Source organism: Acipenser ruthenus, chromosome 1 (assembly GCF_902713425.1).
Source record: "Acipenser ruthenus chromosome 1, fAciRut3.2 maternal haplotype, whole genome shotgun sequence".
Lineage (NCBI taxonomy): Eukaryota > Metazoa > Chordata > Actinopteri > Acipenseriformes > Acipenseridae > Acipenser > Acipenser ruthenus.
The window spans coordinates 18,682,078-18,701,189 of NC_081189.1; the positions used below are offsets into that span (position 1 = coordinate 18,682,078).

Below are 19,112 nucleotides of genomic sequence, written 5' to 3' on the forward strand. Positions count from 1 at the left end.
CACTTTGCTCTGCTGTGAAAGCTGAATGATGCGGGGAACGCTAAACATCTTACTCTCTTATCCTTGTGCCTGTCCCCCCCAGCTGTACAGCCTATGGAACATAAGTAATCCACTGGTAACAGGTGAGATGTAACTTACCAGTGTTGATATTTTAATTACACATAAAAGGAATGTATATTTGACACTCAATAAAACGTTTCTTGTGGGGTTATGTTTGAGAGCCAGTCACTACTTAGCTATAAATGAATAATCGTCTTAGTTAAATTGTTAATAAACAATAAAAGCAGAAAGAACATTTTGTAATAAAGTATATGATGGTTGCTGGAAAAGATTTTTCAGTCTAACCTGGATATCAAGACACATTCTGTACAATTATTTAAATATTTTATTGATTGCTCAGGCACCAATTTGAATTTAAAACAACCTGAGCTACTGAATTAAAAAAAAAAAAAAAACAGTACAAGTCAGATTTGTAATTATAATGTATTCACAAAACATAAGGACTGCTTTTTTTAAAATCTATTTTTAATTAATTAAATCAAGTTAACAGTTAAAGAAACATCCTAACTTTTTTAGACAGGTTTAGAAGTTCATTCTCATTTTTCAAAGAACTGTTTAACTTAAGAAACTGTTTAAGTGCATTACTTCAAAACAACAATTCCTTAAAACAACCCTAAAAAGATGGCCTTTTATCTCAAAATCAAGAATGTGGTACCTGACTGCTAAATACAAAGAAAAGCTCTCACATTACATTGTCAAAACAGGAAATAAAACAGTTGTATTATTGAGAAGTAAAAATTTCCTCTAGTGTCTGTCCAGCAATCTTGTTTGTGCACATCAGTAAGATGAGAAGCATAACTGGGTTGAAGGGAAACTTGCTCAGCACTGTCTGGTTTTGACAATCTGGATCATCATCTTGGTTTTTCTGAAAATTTAGTGAAGAATATTTTAAAACTGAAATATCAATACAGAGCGTGAGGTTGTGTTCATAACAGATTCTTAAGGCTGTTCGATATATAAAATACAAAAGAATGAAAATAAAATGATGTATTTTTAATAATAGAGAACAATGACATGGGTAAAGATCCAGTTGGATGTATTAGAAGAAAAAAAGATTTTAAAGGATTGTTTTGCATTCTTTTAAATACTGACAGTAGAGCTCAAAGTGGGTGTTGCTAACAATCAGAGCTAACATTTAACGTAAGCATATTAATTGGTGTATGTGCATACACAAATAGCTGTGTGTATCTATCGGTAGATAGTTTTTGTTTTTCTCACCTTATTGTGTGGCACAGAACACATTCATTTGCATAGCTGTTGCCATCTGTGCCACAAACTGGTGAGAAAATGAAAGGGCATCCCTCGAGTGGGTATTTGTAACAGGCAGGCTAGGAAAAAAACACAAACCAGTGAATACAGAGTGAGTGGTTTCATAAATAACAATTAAAAACAAATTGTTAAAATCAGGAGTTCAGTAATAGTGTTTCTTTAGCACAATTTGTATTTGTGATGTACCTGTGCTAACTAATCAAATTAATTGAGTGTTTGTTAACACTGCTTTAGTTGGCCTTCCTGACCATGTTACATATTCCCAAGGCATTTACCACCAATTTGTTGACTGATGTTAAAAAGCTACCAAATAAATAACTTTGTGGGGAGCTGGGGTCTTTAGATGTTTTTGGTTTGTTTGTTTGTTTGTTTTTTGCTAACTTACATAATAATAATATTAATAATAATAATAATAATAATAATAATAATAATTTGAGGCACAATGGTAAATATGGTCTTTAATGTAATCTTGTTTGTATAACTAATCTCATTTTGATCACTTCAAGCAGTGCATTGCATTGTGATAAACAAAGAGTATGACATTTATGATTCAAATATGAGGTTTTATCCAGTGATAAAAATAAGAAAATCGTAATTGTATTTACAGTTCTGTAAGGTTTTGCTTCTGAGTCTATAATAAAGAAAGAAAAAAGTATTAGTATTCCTAGAAAATGCCTGAAGTAAATCGAAATCGCTGGTACATATTAACAAACATCAACCACAAATTACATTGGGATATACATTCCACTGTGTGCAAATTGCAGGCAAGTTTCTCATCTGATAGTGAATCTGTTATGTGGTAATTTGCCCACAGTTTACAATCAGGCCCATTGTATTCTTTCATTTTACCTAAGTAACCACAGGTCCAGTGTCCCTGAACCATGTTCAATTAATACTAATGCATAATCATTTGTGTCTATTTTTTACATTTCTCAGTTTAGTCATCTCTCCACTCCAGACCTTGTTAACAGTGAATGTTGTTTGTAGGACACAAACCTATATCCTGCTTGAAACCACAGAGGAACAGGTATGGCAGATAGGAATACCCCTGCTATATGTATGAGTTGCAGGTTATAAATGGTATCTGTTGTTTAAACCATTGCTATTGTGATGCATTAAAGAAAAATAACTGACATCTTTGCTGATAACTTAATCGGTTTTGAGGTTGGATTTGTATCCAGTACAGTCCCAGTAGGGGGTGAATGAACCGTTCACTTATTATCAGGATACTTCTATTATTTAAATGGCACGGATAAAAACATACTGTGTATTGTATGTTGGGCTGTAAACCAGAAGGATAGTGTGGCACCATAGTTCAAAATGTAATAAGAGGGGTAGGCTCTCTGTATAAATCCATTATATGGACTTTGATTTGTTTTCCTCTAACTTTGTACTGCTGGTGTACTGCACTTTAATAATTTACAAGCCAAAATTGGCAGCTTCACAAGTACATTTCTGTTTATAGATTTATCTGATTAATTGTGTATGAATCAGTGCCTTTCATACAAAAAAACATAAACCATATATATATAAACCATCTAGTAAAATTAAGCACCACAATTTCTGTATATTACTGCCATTGGATACTTGAATGTCTTGCTCTTAGCGTTTTTGTAGTTTAAAAAAAGAACACAAAAACATGCAACATAAATACAGTACATTTGATTCCATTTATGCAATTTAAATGAATTCAAAACTTTAACCAAGTACCATTGAGAAGAAATGGAAACCAGACTGCTCACAAACTAATAAAAAGAAGAAAAAAACTTCTTACCAGAGAAACAAATGAAGATCAGAAAAACAAGGACAAAACTTGGATTCATTTTGATAGTTCGCTCTGCTATTTGTGTCTAGCACTTCTGAAACAAGTACAGTATTGCCAAACTAAATAAGTGGGTGGATGTGGCTGTAAAATCTGTTTGCACACAGTATGACTGTTTAAGAATTAAACCTAAATGCGTTAAAAACAATAATAATTTGAAGACAAAAAAAATTATTTACCCAAATAAGCATAAAGTGTTTAGTATATAAATTCTAAATATGCTGCGTTATATTTGGTTTCCAGTGCAAGGTTTTGTATACAGAATTATAAACAAATGTACTTTACACCAACAGATTTGTTATGTTTGCTGACAAATCCTTTCATAAATCAAGAAAAATGCAAGTAAATACTGCAAAATGTTAGGTGAGCATATTGTAAATCAGTTATCATGGCATTTATATTCTACTTTTATATTTGTGAAATGGTGCAAATGATACAGATATGAGGAAGCCACCCTTATAAAGTTTTTTTTGCTGTTTTTGCATGTTATTTTTGCAGTTTTCCCATGGTTATGCTATACATTTACCACCCTGATTTTCCATGTTTATTAATATGCTTTATTATACCCCACTGTTCTTTAGAATGCTTACCGATTCTTCACCGTGCTTTCACTGTGCATTATTAAACTTTGCTATGCTTTTGCTATGGGAAACTTTTATAAGGGCAAAATTGATGCAGGTTACAAAACATAGCAGGTTGGAAGGATGAGAGCACACTGGTCCCCAGTTAACTGAAGTAGGGTAAACATATTTTGCATTAGTATATGTATAGGATGTAGACCAGTCTGTAAGTCTGAGATGGTCAAGTAGGGACCACTGGGTGCGTCAATGACTCTGAATGTCTCTTTACTGGGGTTTCTCTTTTATTGAATTCAATTAATTAACTTCCAAGTAAAACTGTAAACAGAGTACACTACAACTTCTGTATAGCATTTCCCTTTTAAACAGGTTTTATTCAAAACAAATACAGGTCGGTTTGTTAATAAAACGGAAGCCTATATCATAAATAATTATATTAACAATGCAATATATTAAGACTATAACATTGACAGTGAACTGGTAACTACAACCTGTATCCTATTGCATTTCTGATTAATAGAGGTCTTGTAATATATAAACTTTTCTCAGGACACTGCCGCAGAACATCTTTCAGGTTGTTTTAGCAAGCTCCTTCCTTGACAATTCTCACTCTTTCTCTGATACAAAAAAAGAAAAAGGAAAAGGTAGCTTTAGTGTTTGGAATCATTTTTTTGTGCGTGTTCAGAAAATGCAGTTGATTTTTTTTTAAATAAATTAATGCATGGTAAAAACAGATTTATGAAAGTATTAAAAGGGAGGTATGTATTTTACCCATTTAACAGACACAGCATGCATTCATTGGAGTAGGTGGTCTCATCATCTCCACAAACAGGTTTATAAACCCGATGACATTCTTTATTCTTATGGTATTTCAAGCAAGACGGCTAAAAAAAACAAAAACACAACAGACGTCATTGGCATACAAATGCATTATTAACTGAAATTTGCATTTACATCACTGTACAAAATACAATACACATTGATAACAATTTCAACATTATGTGCAACCAAGGAATAGTTCCAAAACAGGTATCTGTGTAATAAACAGGTACACTATTTTTTCTTTTCATTATTATTATCATTTTGTGTAAATAAAAAAAACAATATGAAAACAGATACTGGCAGGCACCTGGAACAGTTTTAACAGCTTTGTACTATACTATATTCAGTATTTTTGTTTACTTTGTAAGGTTCAATACTTGGCATGCAATTCAATTCTAATTATATAATGTGGTTATTAGATCTCAATACAGAAAACATATAATAAAATAATCACTGCATCGTGTATACTTACAGTGATACTTGCTGCTTGGACAGTTTCTGAAGTTAAGAACACTAAAGAAAAATATATGTACAAGACCGTTAATTAGACTAAAAAAAAGGGTCTGGCAGAATTACTGACATCAAATCCAAGCAGATCTATACATTATTGAATGGACACCTGGGCCATGGCTTATTTAATGTAATAACTCACTTTGAAAACATGGTAACGAATAGCGAAGTCCAATGTGGTAACTCATGGCATAACACCAACAGGTTGTAAGTATATAATAATGAGGCCATTAATGTTTGGAAAATTGGCGAAGGGACTGATGTGATCAACCTAATCGACTTCGAAAAGGCGCAGATGGACTTTAGAGCATTTAACAGCACAATGATTTAACCATTTTTATGCATTTTACAATTTTATGATAGATGCAGCACGTCTCTGCGATGCTGGGATATGTATTTGTTTACACCTAACCAAAAGATAATCACAACTAGTGGTTTATTTTGGCAAGGATGAACAACATAACAGCCTAATAATCAAACGTGTTCACAAGTTTCCAATACAGCTCAGCTGCCATTGGGAATGGGAATGAGGGATTAGATACATTTTCGTTTGGGCATATACTGGTAAATTCAGGTGGCAATTTTTGTATTTATTTGTTTATGTACACATACTTTTTTGTTTTTTCACTCTTAGGCCAGTAACCATTGGATCCATCGCCGTACAAGGTTGTGTCTGAAACAACAAATTATTTGTATGTACAAAAATGTAGGGAGCGATTTATAACATGTATATATTACCTGCTACAGATATGATGGTAAAGTATCTCATTTTCATTTTCTTAATGGCTTCTTTTGTCTTCCAGTCTTGCTGACCTACAATAACAGCGTTATATATATATATATATATATATATATATATATATATATATATATATATATATATATATAGTTTTTCTAAGGCTTTTAATGTTAGTTTAAGGATCTGTTATAAATAATTATTTAAAGGAAGGAGGACATGATATTTGAAGAAATTAATAATACGATGCTACCACAATGCAGTGCTGCAAAAAAATCAGGCATAATAACAAACATTGTAATGACTGTACCGTGGCACAAAGCATTCATCTAAATCATAATAAACCTGTAATCCTTAATAATTGTCCACATGTAACTGGTATGCTTGCACATCCAAGAACATATAAAAACGGGTAGTTTTGAGAACATTCAAACCATTTAAGTGATTTGTTACTGAAATATATTATATCTAGATAGATAGATAGATAGATAGATAGACAGATAGATAGATCACTGTTAGAAAAAAGGGTACAACTGGAGTACTTTTATGTGCCCCAAAGAACAAACAATACCATATTCCCTTTAAGGTACGCTTAAGATCCTTGTTGGTACATTTTTGTACTTTTCAATTAATAAAAAGGTACAACATATAAAAATATAAGTCAAATGTACAAATTTGTCCTACAAATAACTAAGGTACAATACCTTCCTGTTTACGTCCCAGAAAGGAGAAAATGAATCTGCGCATGCGCACGTGATTTTTGTAGAGCTCGATCAAGAACTTTGTTTTGGCAGTTGAAATTCGTGAAAATGTCATTCTGACATTCGCTGTCAACAGATGACCTGATAGCAAAATTAGATGAAAATGTATTTTAAAAAAATGTTTCCTGGTGAAATAACATAAGGGGGAATATTTTAACTAACCAGCAGAGGAACAGGACAGGGGAATTTAATTTCTAAAAGGTGTGCCATTTGCCTGAAAGAGTATTTAACTAGAAATTTGTAACTTTTTGTATCGACTCCAATTCCAATATAAGAGCGCGTAAATATTAAACATTAAAACATGATCTCTATTTTGACAATTATTTTAGAACAGCGTATTGTGTTTATATTTTATTAACGTACAAATTCGGTTATACTGTAAATATAGTGTAGCACCCATAAAAATATATATGGGCAGCTGGCTCTTTGAGCTAAAATATATATATAAATATATATATATATATATATATATATATATATATATATATATATATATATATATATATATATATATATAAAGTTTGAGAAAAAGGAAAACTGCTGTGTACCAAAATGATCAATAAGAAAAAAGAAAAAAAGAAAAAGATATTTCAGGTACTTAAAAAGGTAGAATAATTGATTAAAAAATCAATTATCAGGACGTTTTGGACTACAAGTCCTTCATCGGCTGAATACAAAAAAACAGTGCTTTACGAAGTTGATAAAAAAAAATAAAAAAAACAAGTAGTCTTTTAAACAAAATTCCAGAATGTTGATGATGCTGATGGTGATGATGATGACCTCAGAATAGAATATGCATTCCAAATGGCTCCAAAGTGCCTAGTTTGAAAATAAGTTCACATATTGTTTCCTGACAGCATTAGTTCCATAGCATTGAACCATCCCACAAATTGGGATGTCTTCTATAGTGTGGTCATTTCTGTTAAAGTGTCTGGCGACAGGAAAGGTAGAGGTGTTAATTCGTATATATTCGTATACTCAACCTCTCTAAATCTGACCTCATTTTCTTTCCCTTCTCCTCCCCCTCCTCTGATCTCTCTATCTCTGTTCCTCTGGAATCTACCACACTCTCTCCCTCTTCCTCCGCTAAGAACCTCGGAGTCACCCTGGACCCCTGCCTCTCTTATTCCCAGTTCATCTCCACTCTGGCACGCACTTGCCGATTCTTCCTGAGTAACATCCGAAGAATCCGACCCTTCCTCACCAACTATGCTACCCAGCTCCTGGTCCAGGCCCTGGTACTCTCCCGCCTAGACTACTGCAACTCCCTCCTGGCTGGCCTCCCTGCGTCCGCCACCCTTCCGCTCCAGCTCATCCAGAACTCTGCTGCCCGCCTGGTGTTCTCTCTGCCTCGCTTCTCCCACGCAACTCCACTACTCCGCTCACTCCACTGGCTACCGATCACCGCTCGCATCCAGTTCAAGACTCTTGTACTAGCCTACAGATGCCTTGACCAGACTGCACCCAGCTACCTCCAGAACCTCATCTCTCCCTACACCCCCACTCGACCTCTCCGCTCCGCCTGCACTAGAAGACTGGCTCTACCTCCTTTACGCTCCCCTGCCTCCAGAGCCCGCTCCTTCTCCACCCTCGCTCCGCAGTGGTGGAATGACCTACCTACAGATGTCAGGACCGCCCAGTCCCTGACCACCTTCCGGCGCCTCCTTAAGACTCACCTCTTCAGACAGCACCTGTATAACTCCTCTGTTTTTTCCCTGGGACACTTTATCACCCTTCCTTAAATGCGCTTTATTTGCTCTTATCTGCTCCCTATTTTACTGCATTTAATCCTGTACTTCAGAGTACTGTAATCTGCCAAGTGTTTAATCTGTAGTGTTTGGTATTTAATCATATCTTGATGTAACTATCACTATTATCTGCTGTATTATTGAATTGTATTTTGTCACACTTGTACTTGCTTGAACTATAGTCATTGTATTTATCTTGCTCTTATTGTATTACTTGTACTGTAACACTTGAAATGTATTTGCTTACGATTGTAAGTCGCCCTGGATAAGGGCGTCTGCTAAGAAATAAATAATAATAATAATAATAATAATAATAATAATAATAATAATAATAATAATAATAATAATAATAATATTTCTCAGATGTTCCACGAAGCGATCAGCCAAGCGTCGTTTTGTTTCACCATATATAGCTTGTTACATTTGATGCAGCCAATGCAATATACTATTCCTTTACTAATGCAAGTAAAAGTATCATGGATAGTAAATGAGGATTTTGATCCCTTAACTACTGTGTTGCTGTGAATGTATTTACAAGTTGCACAACGTGACCTATTGCATGGAAACGTACCCGGCTTGAGACTGTCCAGATTGGGTCGAATGTTACTGTGGACCAGATGCTCTCTTTTTGTCTCTTCTGTATGGCATTAGAGGAGGGTTATTGAAAATAGGAGCTGTAGAAGGATCATCTTGAAGAATGCTAAAATTTCTTTGTATGATGTGTTGTACTTTTTTGGTCATAGGATGATATGTGTTTTGGTTTTGTACAAGGCATCCTTTCTGTTTATTGTCGATACTCTTAACTCAGCTTCTCTAAGTACAGTGTCTGGAAAACCACAGTTTCTGAAAAATGCACACATGTCTTTTGTTTTATTCAAAAAATCACTATCATCACTGCAAATGCGTCAGTCTTACTAATTGGGAGTATGGAATGGAGTTGCGACAAGCTTTGGGATGTGAGGAGTCGTATCTTAGATATGAATGAGAGTCTGTTTCTTTGTAGAAGATTGTTGCTAGGGAGCTGACGTCACTGCCTTGTGCCTTTTGTTACACTGCTGGCTGCTACAACTGAACAACTCGTCTGCAAAACAAAAACCGTTTCGTATTATTATGCAATGAGTGTGTATATGATAACAGAAGAATATTAATGTTTTGTATATTTTTGTTTGTGATGTGAATCGTGCAGTACGAAATAAAAGGGAAATTGCCTATATACATTTATATGCCTATGTATATTGCAGCTAAGGGTTAAACTCGGATTATTCTTTAGTAATGTGCGGCCCGCTGTACACATTTGGTTGCACACCTTTGCTTTAAATGAGCAGTCTGTCATAGTGATGTAAAGCACACCAAAATACAATAAACTAAAACAATTTCACTATTAGCAATGTTTTTTATAAAATGTATAGTCCTGCATGTATTCTCTGTGCTTTTCTTTACTCTGAGAAAATGCTAAAGATCAAGTACTGTCCATGAAAGCCAATTAGCTAATAAACTACACAATCACATGTATGCACATATATAAAGTATAATTATATGTAAATTAAAAATAAATAATTTGAAATGTACTGTTTCAATCTATTTCTGTCAATGCAGATCCAAGAGTTAGGCTTACAGATTCTCTTCTCTTTTTCATGAGCGGTTGCTGTTGCAGATTAGAACATATATATATATATATATATATATATATATATATATATATATATATATATGAATTGTAAGTGATAAAAGAAAAATATGTATTTCAAAAATGAAATACAGCTGCATTTTACAGTGGCCGACCATTGCCCTACTGCATAGCACGACTTCCAGAAAATGAAAAACTATAATAAAATAAACATTTCAAAAGAAAATATTGTGTAACCAGCTGCGAACTGGTTATATGTAGGCCTACATACACAATTGTAAAATAGCACAATCCACACAGATGTAACGCTTATCAACTTGTGTGCATTTACCAGATCAGAAGTTTTATTTGTATTGTATTTAGTTACCTGGCATTGTTGTCTGATGCGTGTGTCACTTGATGGCTACGCACTGTATCCAGTTTGAGCTGCGTTTCCCTGCAGCTTTGCAGTTTTCTGAGCCAAATGTTTCTGCCAAAGCACCGTGGCTAGCATCATAAGAGATCTATCCTTCCTGATATTTTCCCCGGTGCATTCATTGTACAAAACGAAGGAATTGATGGCTGCCACGTCCAGCACATTGTAAAATACAGCACCTGGACACTGGTGATTGCTTTCAGTGAGTACTAGTTTTGCTCAGAAGGTGGAAACGCTCTTCTTCTTTGTTTACTGTTACAACCAGGCTGTATTTTTTTCTTCAAATGTTTCGCTAATTACAGTGAAATAATAGATATGTATATTGGTAACATTCATCTCTTTTCCTAAGCACGGTTACATCAGCCTAACACACTGTCACCCAGTCTCTGACCAGCGGGGGGCGAGTTTTATCTTTGCACAGGTAGGGGCAGGTCCGCTGCCAGCCAAAACCTGATCCCATATTTGACAGGTTTGTTTGTCCAGCGACACCGTGCTTTTGTCGGAAACAGCTGCTTGTCCATGTAATGTTTTATGTTTAGCTTGAAGCAGGCATTTTTGTTTTGAATGAAGTCGTTCCAAATATTTGATGCCAAGGCAAATATATTTGTAGTTGCTCTCAAATCAAAACGCAAAAATATCAAGGATTTATCGAACAATTCTTATAATAGTAATATTATAATACAGCAGACTATATATGCTCACTTAGACAGCCAGACGGCAGGTCTCCAAGGAATTGATAGGATTACACTAGATATTTGGATAACACATATCTAGAAGTCAAGAGTAATATTCTATTCTATTCAAATACATACTGCTGTAAACTCGGAGGTACAGATAACAAACAGGCTTGTATACGTTTTAAAAAAACATAGCGTATTGTAGGTTAAACTAACAATAAAAGCATGTGTTGTAACAAGCCATCAAAATGACTACTTTTGGCTGCTCTAGGTAGAAGTGCTCATAACTTTATTTATTTATTTTTGCGATTCTGACCTTTTTTTTTTTTTTTTTTAAGCATGCTGCTTATTTGAATATAGTGCTTTAACATTAAACTAAGAAAAACAACCTCTGACTGCGGCACAAGCACGCCGCCTTCAATTTCCAGTTCGTGCCCAGGTTCAACTAGATGTTATAGCCAGATGTATTGCTTTTTTACCCTTAATTTAGATCATTTTGCATATTTTTTATTTAGTAGGCCTACAGGAACCTAGATTCAAAATATTATTCTGGAACCATATTTTTGAATATGATTGCCGAGTGTTTCTGTAATTAAAGTAACGAGTGCTAATCTGGCGCCCTTGGAAATCGGGACATTTTTTAAGTTTTGGAGAAAAATGTCGGGACCAATAATTGGAAGTGATTGAATGGGAGGGAGGGTAACATTGGTTCTATAGCATATAGAATATTTATTATATAACATATGGAAGTGACGTCACATTAAATAAGAAATAGCTCTCCCGTTTAATTATTATTTTTGAACTACATGTTCTAAACATATAGTGTAGGATTACCACCAAAGCGGCTAGAAAATTGGCTCGTGGTTTGAATCATACAGGTGCAGTGGTATCCCAAGCATTACTACTATGTCCTGCAGTTCTAGCAACGCAATACGACTCAAATAAATGCGTTTCTGCAAAGATTACGGGTTAGATTTGCAAATCAAAATAAAGAAAAAACAAAAGCAACTGCCAGCACACGAGAGACAGACTGACATTTGACACCCGATCTGACTAGAATCAGTCGATTGAATGGGAGGTTATCAAGAAGAATCATCTGATTTAACTGGAGTCCATTGAAGGTGTTAAAGGTGATCGTCACATTTGACTACAGGGGTAATTAGCTGGCATTGGTCACAGGTGATTATTGTTAATGGGCAGCGCTATAAAAGTGTGGTCTGGAAGAACTAAGGTATCTCTTTGGTTCTTGTTATGGGTATAATGGAGTTGTTTGCTGGGTGCCGTGGCGTGTCCCGGTCCATCGGCGATGCAGTTTTTCCTCCTTTTTTCCTGCTTTTTAGTTGCAGGTATTTTTGCTTCGCAGATCTCTGCGGAGCACGGCGAAACAGAGACGTATAGCGAGCTACGCAGCAAGGGAAAGGATCCTACTGAGCAAGTACAGGGCGAGGAGTACGACCCCATTGAGCAGGTACAGGGCGAGGAGTACGACCCCATTGAGCAGGTACAGGGCGAGGAGCATGACCCCATTGTGCAGGTGCAGGGCGAGGAGCATGACCCCATTGTGCAGGGCGAGGAGCACGACCCCATTGTGCAGGGCGAGGAGCACGACCCTATTGAGCAGGTGCAGGGCGAGGAGCACAACCCCTTTGTGCAGGGCGAGGAGCACGACCCCTTTGTGCAGGGCGAGGAGCACGACCCCATTGTGCAGGGCGAGGAGCACGACCCCATTGTGCAGGGCGAGGAGCACGACCCCATTGTGCAGGGCGAGGAGCACGACCCCATTGTGCAGGGCGAGGAGCACGACCCCATTGTGCAGGTGCAAGGGGAGGAGTACGACCCCATTGAGCAGGTACAGGGCGAGGAGTACGACCCCATTGAGCAGGTACAGGGCGAGGAGTACGACCCCATTGAGCAGGTACAGGGCGAGGAGTACGACCCCATTGAGCAGGTACAGGGCGAGGAGTACGACCCCATTGAGCAGGTACAGGGCGAGGAGTACGACCCCATTGAGCAGGTACAGGGCGAGGAGCACGACCCCATTGAGCAGGTGCAAGGGGAGAACGACCCTATTGAGCAAGGCGAGGAGTACGACCCCATTGAGCAGGTACAGGGTGAGGAGTACGACCCCATTGAGCAGGTACAGGGTGAGGAGTACGACCCCATTGAGCAGGTACAGGGAGAGGAGTATGACCCCATTGAGCAGGTACAGGGCGAGGAGCACGACCCCATTGAGCAGGTGCAAGGGGAGGAGTACGACCCTATTGAGCAGGTGCAAGGCGAGGAGTATGACCCCATTGAGCAGGTGCAAGGGGAGGAGCACGACCCCATTGAGCAGGTACAGGGCAGGGGGTATGACCCTATTGAGCAGGTACAGGGCGAGGAGCACGACCCCATTGCGCAGGGCGAGGAGCACGACCCCATTGCGCAGGGCGAGGAGCACGACCCCATTGCGCAGGGCGAGGAGCACGACCCCATTGTGCAGGTGCAGGGCGAGGAGCACGACCCCATTGTGCAGGGCGAGGAGCACGACCCCATTGAGCAGGTGCAGGGCGAGGAGCACGACCCCATTGAGCAGGGCGAGGAGCACGACCCCATTGTGCAGGTGCAGGGCGAGGAGCGCGACCCCATTGTGCAGGTGCAGGGCGAGGAGCACGACCCCATTGAGCAGGTGCAGGGCGAGGAGCACGATACCATTCAGCAGGTTGAGACGGAGATACACAGTGAGGAAAATGTTCCGGTTCAACCTCCAATACAACCAAGGCCTTACCCTGTGAAGTTTATTCCGCCTTACGGCATCCCAGTGCCTGTCACTCCCTTTCCTTTCAAGCTGCTTAGCCCTCGGGTGATCCCTGTCAACGCGCCCGTGCCGCCTGAGCTCCAAAAGGTCATGAATCCCAAGCCTGTTCCTATGCCCCGGCCGCTACCCATTAGTCTTGCTGCAGCGGTCCGCGTGTTGTGCAGCGAAAACAAAATGTACGTGAGGGTAAGGACTGACCTGTACGGATTCAAGTGTAAAGCAGGCCAGTTGACTCTGGGGACCAGCTGCAGAAGCAATGGAGTCTCTGGTGGGTATCTTCTCTTTACATACGGCCTCAAAGAATGTGGAAGCCAGGCGTCTGTGAGTATCCCATGCTGTAGAGAGTTCTGACTTTACATATTTCTAGCTTCACTTGACTGTTACAAGCAATGGATGATGCATCAGGGTGTGTGGGGTGGCGCTTTTTTTAATATACGTCAATGTAGTTTCAGGCACAATGTGTAACGTTACGATTCCTATGTATGTAGTGTGTGCTTTTATTTGTGTGTCATTTTAAACCTGCTTTCCGATGTTCTAACTTCATATTCTCTTTCTACACCACCTTCAAGGTGGAAGCTGGACAGTTGGTGTACAAGAACGTCCTTAAATATGTTCCATCTGTGCAAAACAGTACAATTCGGAGATCTATGCCATTCACTGTACCCCTTCAGTGTCGTTACTATAGGTAAGGAACCTCTTTCTAATTGTACGGCATGGCAAAAGCGGACTTGTTTATTCTTTTAAATCACCCCGGTTTTAAAAGCGGTTTAACAAAGCTAATGTCCAAGAGTCATATTGCATTGAAAAACTCGTCCGCTTGATTCTTCCTGTTTGTAGGTATCACCATGTCTACAGGCACGGTATTCGTCCGCTTTGGAGGAATCCAACTCGGTTCAAGAGTCTCAAGACCCCATACGGCTTTGCCCTAAAAATAATTAATGGTAAGCAGAACTCTTCAACGGTTATATAACTATATAAAGCGTAGTGTAGTACCTACAGCATGTCTTGGGATCTGTATATCATTAAGGGTTCCCTATTATCTATGATTTTAAATAGGGTGTATACAGATGAGGACAAGTACTGTTGAAGCGGGGGTGCTACACTGTACTGTGGTTCTCCTGGGAGTCCACATGTCAAAATAGTGTCCCGTTTTAATGCTAATCCCCCCCCCCCAACTGCATGCTTCAACTGTCTGTTCCACCCTCCCACCTTGTGTGGGTTTTTTTTTTACTCCTTAGGTGACTGGGTTCCTGAGCGCATGATGAATACATTCTACCTTGGACAACCCATACACTTTCAAGCTACTACAAATCTTACTATTTCTGGGACAAAGCTTTTCATCCACAGCTGTTATGCAACCGCATCTCCAGCTTCAAATTCAACGCCCAGATACACAGTGATTGAGAATTATGGGTAAGACTATTGGTTATTCTATGAAAACCTGGATGCTGCTCTCCTGGCTTTCTGTGGAGGTCAGCTGTTCTAAAACCACGGCATGACTGATAATGCTTCACAGGGATGCTCCAACCCTGTGCTCACAGTTCACTTTGCATGAACTACAATTTTAGATGGAGGCAAATGTTCAACTTTATGGCAGTTGTAGTATATGGCTTTGGTGTCGCATGTTGCAAGGTAATGACTTGGGAGTGACTTTATTGACACTGGAGTTGCATTACCTCACCACACCACAGCAATGACATTGCATCTTCAATATGCCAGGGCTTACAAATTACTTTTTGCAATCCTGTTCTGTGCTTGAAACCCACATGCTCTTTTCATTGCACTTCCTCCCTTTCCAGGTGCATGGTGGACAGCAAGTATGAAACCTGTAGCTCCCATTTTGTGCCTCCCAGAACCAACAATACAATCAATTTAATTGTTGATGCTTTCCAGTTCAACACGCTGTCCCCTCTGGTAGGTTTCCCTTTGTACCTGCTCATCCCTATACTGGGCTTTGGCACCCAGATCTCTTCCAATGCAATTGGAGTTTCTTCTGCTACTCTGACACCAGTGCCGTGTTCACTCTTCGTAAAACGATATTGCCAGCATGTGTTGGAAGTGTGACTTTTGCATGAAGTGAATGGCAGCCCAAAGTTAATGGCTATGATCGTGCCGTGTTTAGGTGGTGTGGCCTGACGCTCATTCAATGTAGTTGAGATGTCTGACGCGCACTGCTTGCATGCATGAACACAAATGGTTAGCTGCAGAAGTTGACCAAGTTGCTCTCCAGTCATCTGGTGTATAGTCTGTCTAATATTGCTAAGGAAATAATTCTCAATTGTATTCCCAAGGTAAACAAGTACTACATGCACTGCACAATGGTGGTAACGAGCAACAGCATGGTAACGCAGAGTACCAAATCTTGCCACTATGATAAGAACGTGAACAGGTAGGTTCCATTTAAGGGTTAAAGGTATCGCTCCATTGCATGTCTTGGGTAGTGCAAGATGAAGGCAACCATTAATGATGTGTCAATTTTCTAGAACTAAAGATTTGGTTTCCATAGTTCTGGGAGGGTGGCATTCCAATGAGGCACCATGCTCTTTCTAGGAGCATGTAACTTGAGGCAGTTCCATGTGAATAACTACTAATGTCTCTGTTCAGGTGGGTGGAACTTGAAGGTAACCACAGTGTCTGTTCCTGCTGTGACTCTGTGCATAAATGAAGATGTGACTTTGCCCATCGGTATGTATACGACCCCCAGAAAGCAAGGGGAAGGGTGTAAAAATTGCAGATCCAGTAACTTCTGCTTGAGTGACTCTTGTAGCAGTGGTAAGACCTTGGCTTGTACGCTAAAATGTATTTATTTTTAAATGTATCCCCTCAGTTACTAAGAGCACCATAAGCAGCGATGCCCTGCTGGTCCTTGAAAAGCAGGGAGGTGACGACGGGGAGAGGAAGACTGGCGCGGCCATTCTTGAACTGGAGGAGGACTTGCTGTCTTCCGAAGGCGTGTCCAAAGAGGATCGGGAGGCACTGTCTCCAGAGGACGATGCCTTTGACGAGAATGAGTATAAAAGGCTTTTGGATGTTGAGGCAGAAGGCAATGACAATTCTGATGATCCTAACCAGCATTTGGAAGGTACCTATGATGCCTCCAAGGTGCCAGAGCACAGTGACACTGAGAACTATGAGGGGGCTGGGGAGCCTGGTCACTTCGAAGAGGCGGATGAGTGGAGGGCTCTGTCTGCAGAGGAAGCTGGTATGCTTTTTTTAATTCTTGCACATTCTGTGGCTTTTAACTGGCGTACGGAGGGTCTACCATGAGGAGTATGGGAAGAAGCAAAGTAATATTTCAATTGTCTTTATTGAGGATATGGCACGTTTTTTATTGTTTAGTTTTTGGAGATGAAGCACTCTGTAGTTGTGGTGTGTGTTTATTGTGGCACTTTTAATATCCACATTGCCCTTGTTCTGCATGCAATTCTAATACTGATCATCCGTGTTTCTTTCTCCAGGTGGTAACTGAAGATGCAGTTCTGTCTAGTTATTGGATTATCATGACTGCTAAATAAAGGTGTTGACATTTTTTTATACCTTTTTTGTACTTTCAGTTATTTTGTCCCTCATCTGAATTGGTTTTAAATGTACCCAGTAAACAAATGGGCTGGGTTAAATAAGTTGAGATCAGTTGGCTCCTCTGAACCACCTCCGATTTTAGATGGGCTGAATGGCCTCCCCTCTATCTTTTTAGAATGGTGGCTTTTGTTTGGTTTAAGGATGAGACTTGAAACAGAGCTCCTGTTGTAAGTGACTCTGCTATTGCGTAGTTCATCTCCAAGTCGCTTTGGAGAAGTGTCTGCTAAATGACTATAAACTGACTGAATGCTGGTATGTGCTGAGGAAACCACAAATCTAGGACCAACTTTTGCCTTCCGTTTCATTAGAAAGGAAGTGTGACAGCCTCCATACCCACCTTGGTCTGGTGGGATTACACCGCCTGAGAGCAGTGGGGAAAAAGCTCCCCATGCACTAACATCTGCTGTACTTGAACCACCACATAGTGCCAAAGAACCACAACCTAAAACTTTGGACACTGAACAAAAGTTGAATATATATTTGATGTGCCTCAAAGCTCAGGGATGGAAATAAAACTACTAGCTTGATTAGCCACTAAAAGGTTCTATCTGCTGGTATAGATTTGGAACAATTTTGAAGTGCCATATGGAACCTTTTAAAATGGTTCTTTGGAAGAACCCTGCATTAGGGGTTTAATAAAGAACCACCATGATTTTTATATTAATGGTATAATACAGAACCATATTGGTTCCTCTGAAGAACCTTGTATTGAGGTTTAATATAGAACTATCAGAGTTACTCTAATGAACATTACAATAAACATTCTATGGAGGGTTGTTTTAGTTAATATGGAAACACCAGTTTAGTGATATGTAGAAACTTGTGGTTCATCTGAGAAAAAAACAAATGTATACCTTTAAGAGGTCTTCACATCCTTTAGAATCCCCCAACCTCAGAAGTGTAAATGCTTTGATAAATCACTCAATTCAAGATGCCAACAATTTTTATTTATTAAACATTTATATAACAATTTAGTGTTTTTACAGGTTAAACCATTAGTGTAGTTTCAGTTTCAGGTTTAGTTATATATGAGTTTTACAGTTTTATTCGACCTGTGTGTTTTTAGTAATTAAGCCATATTATTTACACAGTGAAAAAAAGTGTCTCAGAGCAAACTGGAAAATAAATCTATGCATCCCACAGATTTTCCTGGAACTTACACAAAATACATTTTCAAGAACATGTAATAGACTTTGAAAAACTTGAGATAAAATGCATATTGAAACTGATGAACGTGGGTTTCTTTTTTCTTATTCATTTTTTGGTGGCACAAATTAGAAGAGATAGAGTACAGTATTTAGATCAGAGCTTATTATGAGTTTATGATATCTATAAATTAAAACTGAAAGTGTATTAGTTTTTTTTAGATCAAAACTTCTATTAAAAACAATTTACATTTGTTAGAAACAATTAATTTTCTAATCAGCCATTTACATTTAAAAGAAATATTTTTTTGATATGTACAATTACATTTTTATATCAAACATTCTGTTTTTGTAATCAAATTAAATTGTTGATACAATAAATTCATTTAATTTCAGATTAAATGTTAAAATGGCATTCCATCAGATCAATATCATTATTCCCCAAGTAAAAGTGCAGTTATTTGACTGTACATCTTTAACACTGGCAAAGGTACTTTGTCAGAGGTACTCAGCTTCATGAAGTACCTTTCCATGAAAGTCAGACCATTTTTTAGAGCTTTAGGATA

At 38.5% G+C, this 19,112-nt stretch overlaps 1 protein-coding gene and 1 long non-coding RNA gene across 6 annotated transcripts; one reads left to right on the forward strand and one right to left on the reverse strand.

Annotated features, from left to right (window-relative positions):
• Nucleotides 1-520: 520 nt before the first annotated feature.
• Nucleotides 521-10,424, reverse strand: LOC117973130 (trypsin inhibitor ClTI-1-like). Of its 5 annotated transcripts, none has more exons than XR_009319926.1 (8): nucleotides 10,301-10,424; nucleotides 5,674-5,734; nucleotides 5,024-5,064; nucleotides 4,501-4,613; nucleotides 3,104-4,346; nucleotides 1,935-1,960; nucleotides 1,279-1,388; nucleotides 521-925 (listed from the first exon to the last, which is right to left on the reverse strand). XR_009319926.1 is itself a non-coding variant. In XM_034924390.2 (4 exons), exons 1-4 carry the CDS (start codon nucleotides 3,150-3,152, stop codon nucleotides 880-882), a joined length of 231 nt encoding a protein of 76 aa, XP_034780281.1. In that variant the 5' UTR covers nucleotides 3,153-3,229; the 3' UTR covers nucleotides 521-879. The 5 variants fall into 5 exon arrangements, 1 of the variants encoding a protein (XP_034780281.1); XR_009319924.1 differs by lacking the exon at nucleotides 10,301-10,424 and adding an exon at nucleotides 6,502-6,951; XR_009319927.1 differs by lacking the exons at nucleotides 5,674-5,734; nucleotides 10,301-10,424 and adding exons at nucleotides 5,800-5,874; nucleotides 6,502-6,951.
• Nucleotides 10,425-16,429: 6,005 nt separating this feature from the next.
• On the forward strand, nucleotides 16,430-17,358 carry LOC131723140 (uncharacterized). Its single transcript, XR_009320154.1, has 2 exons — nucleotides 16,430-17,024; nucleotides 17,281-17,358. It is a non-coding gene; the product is annotated as an uncharacterized LOC131723140 (long non-coding RNA).
• The last annotated feature ends 1,754 nt before the right edge of the window (nucleotides 17,359-19,112 follow it).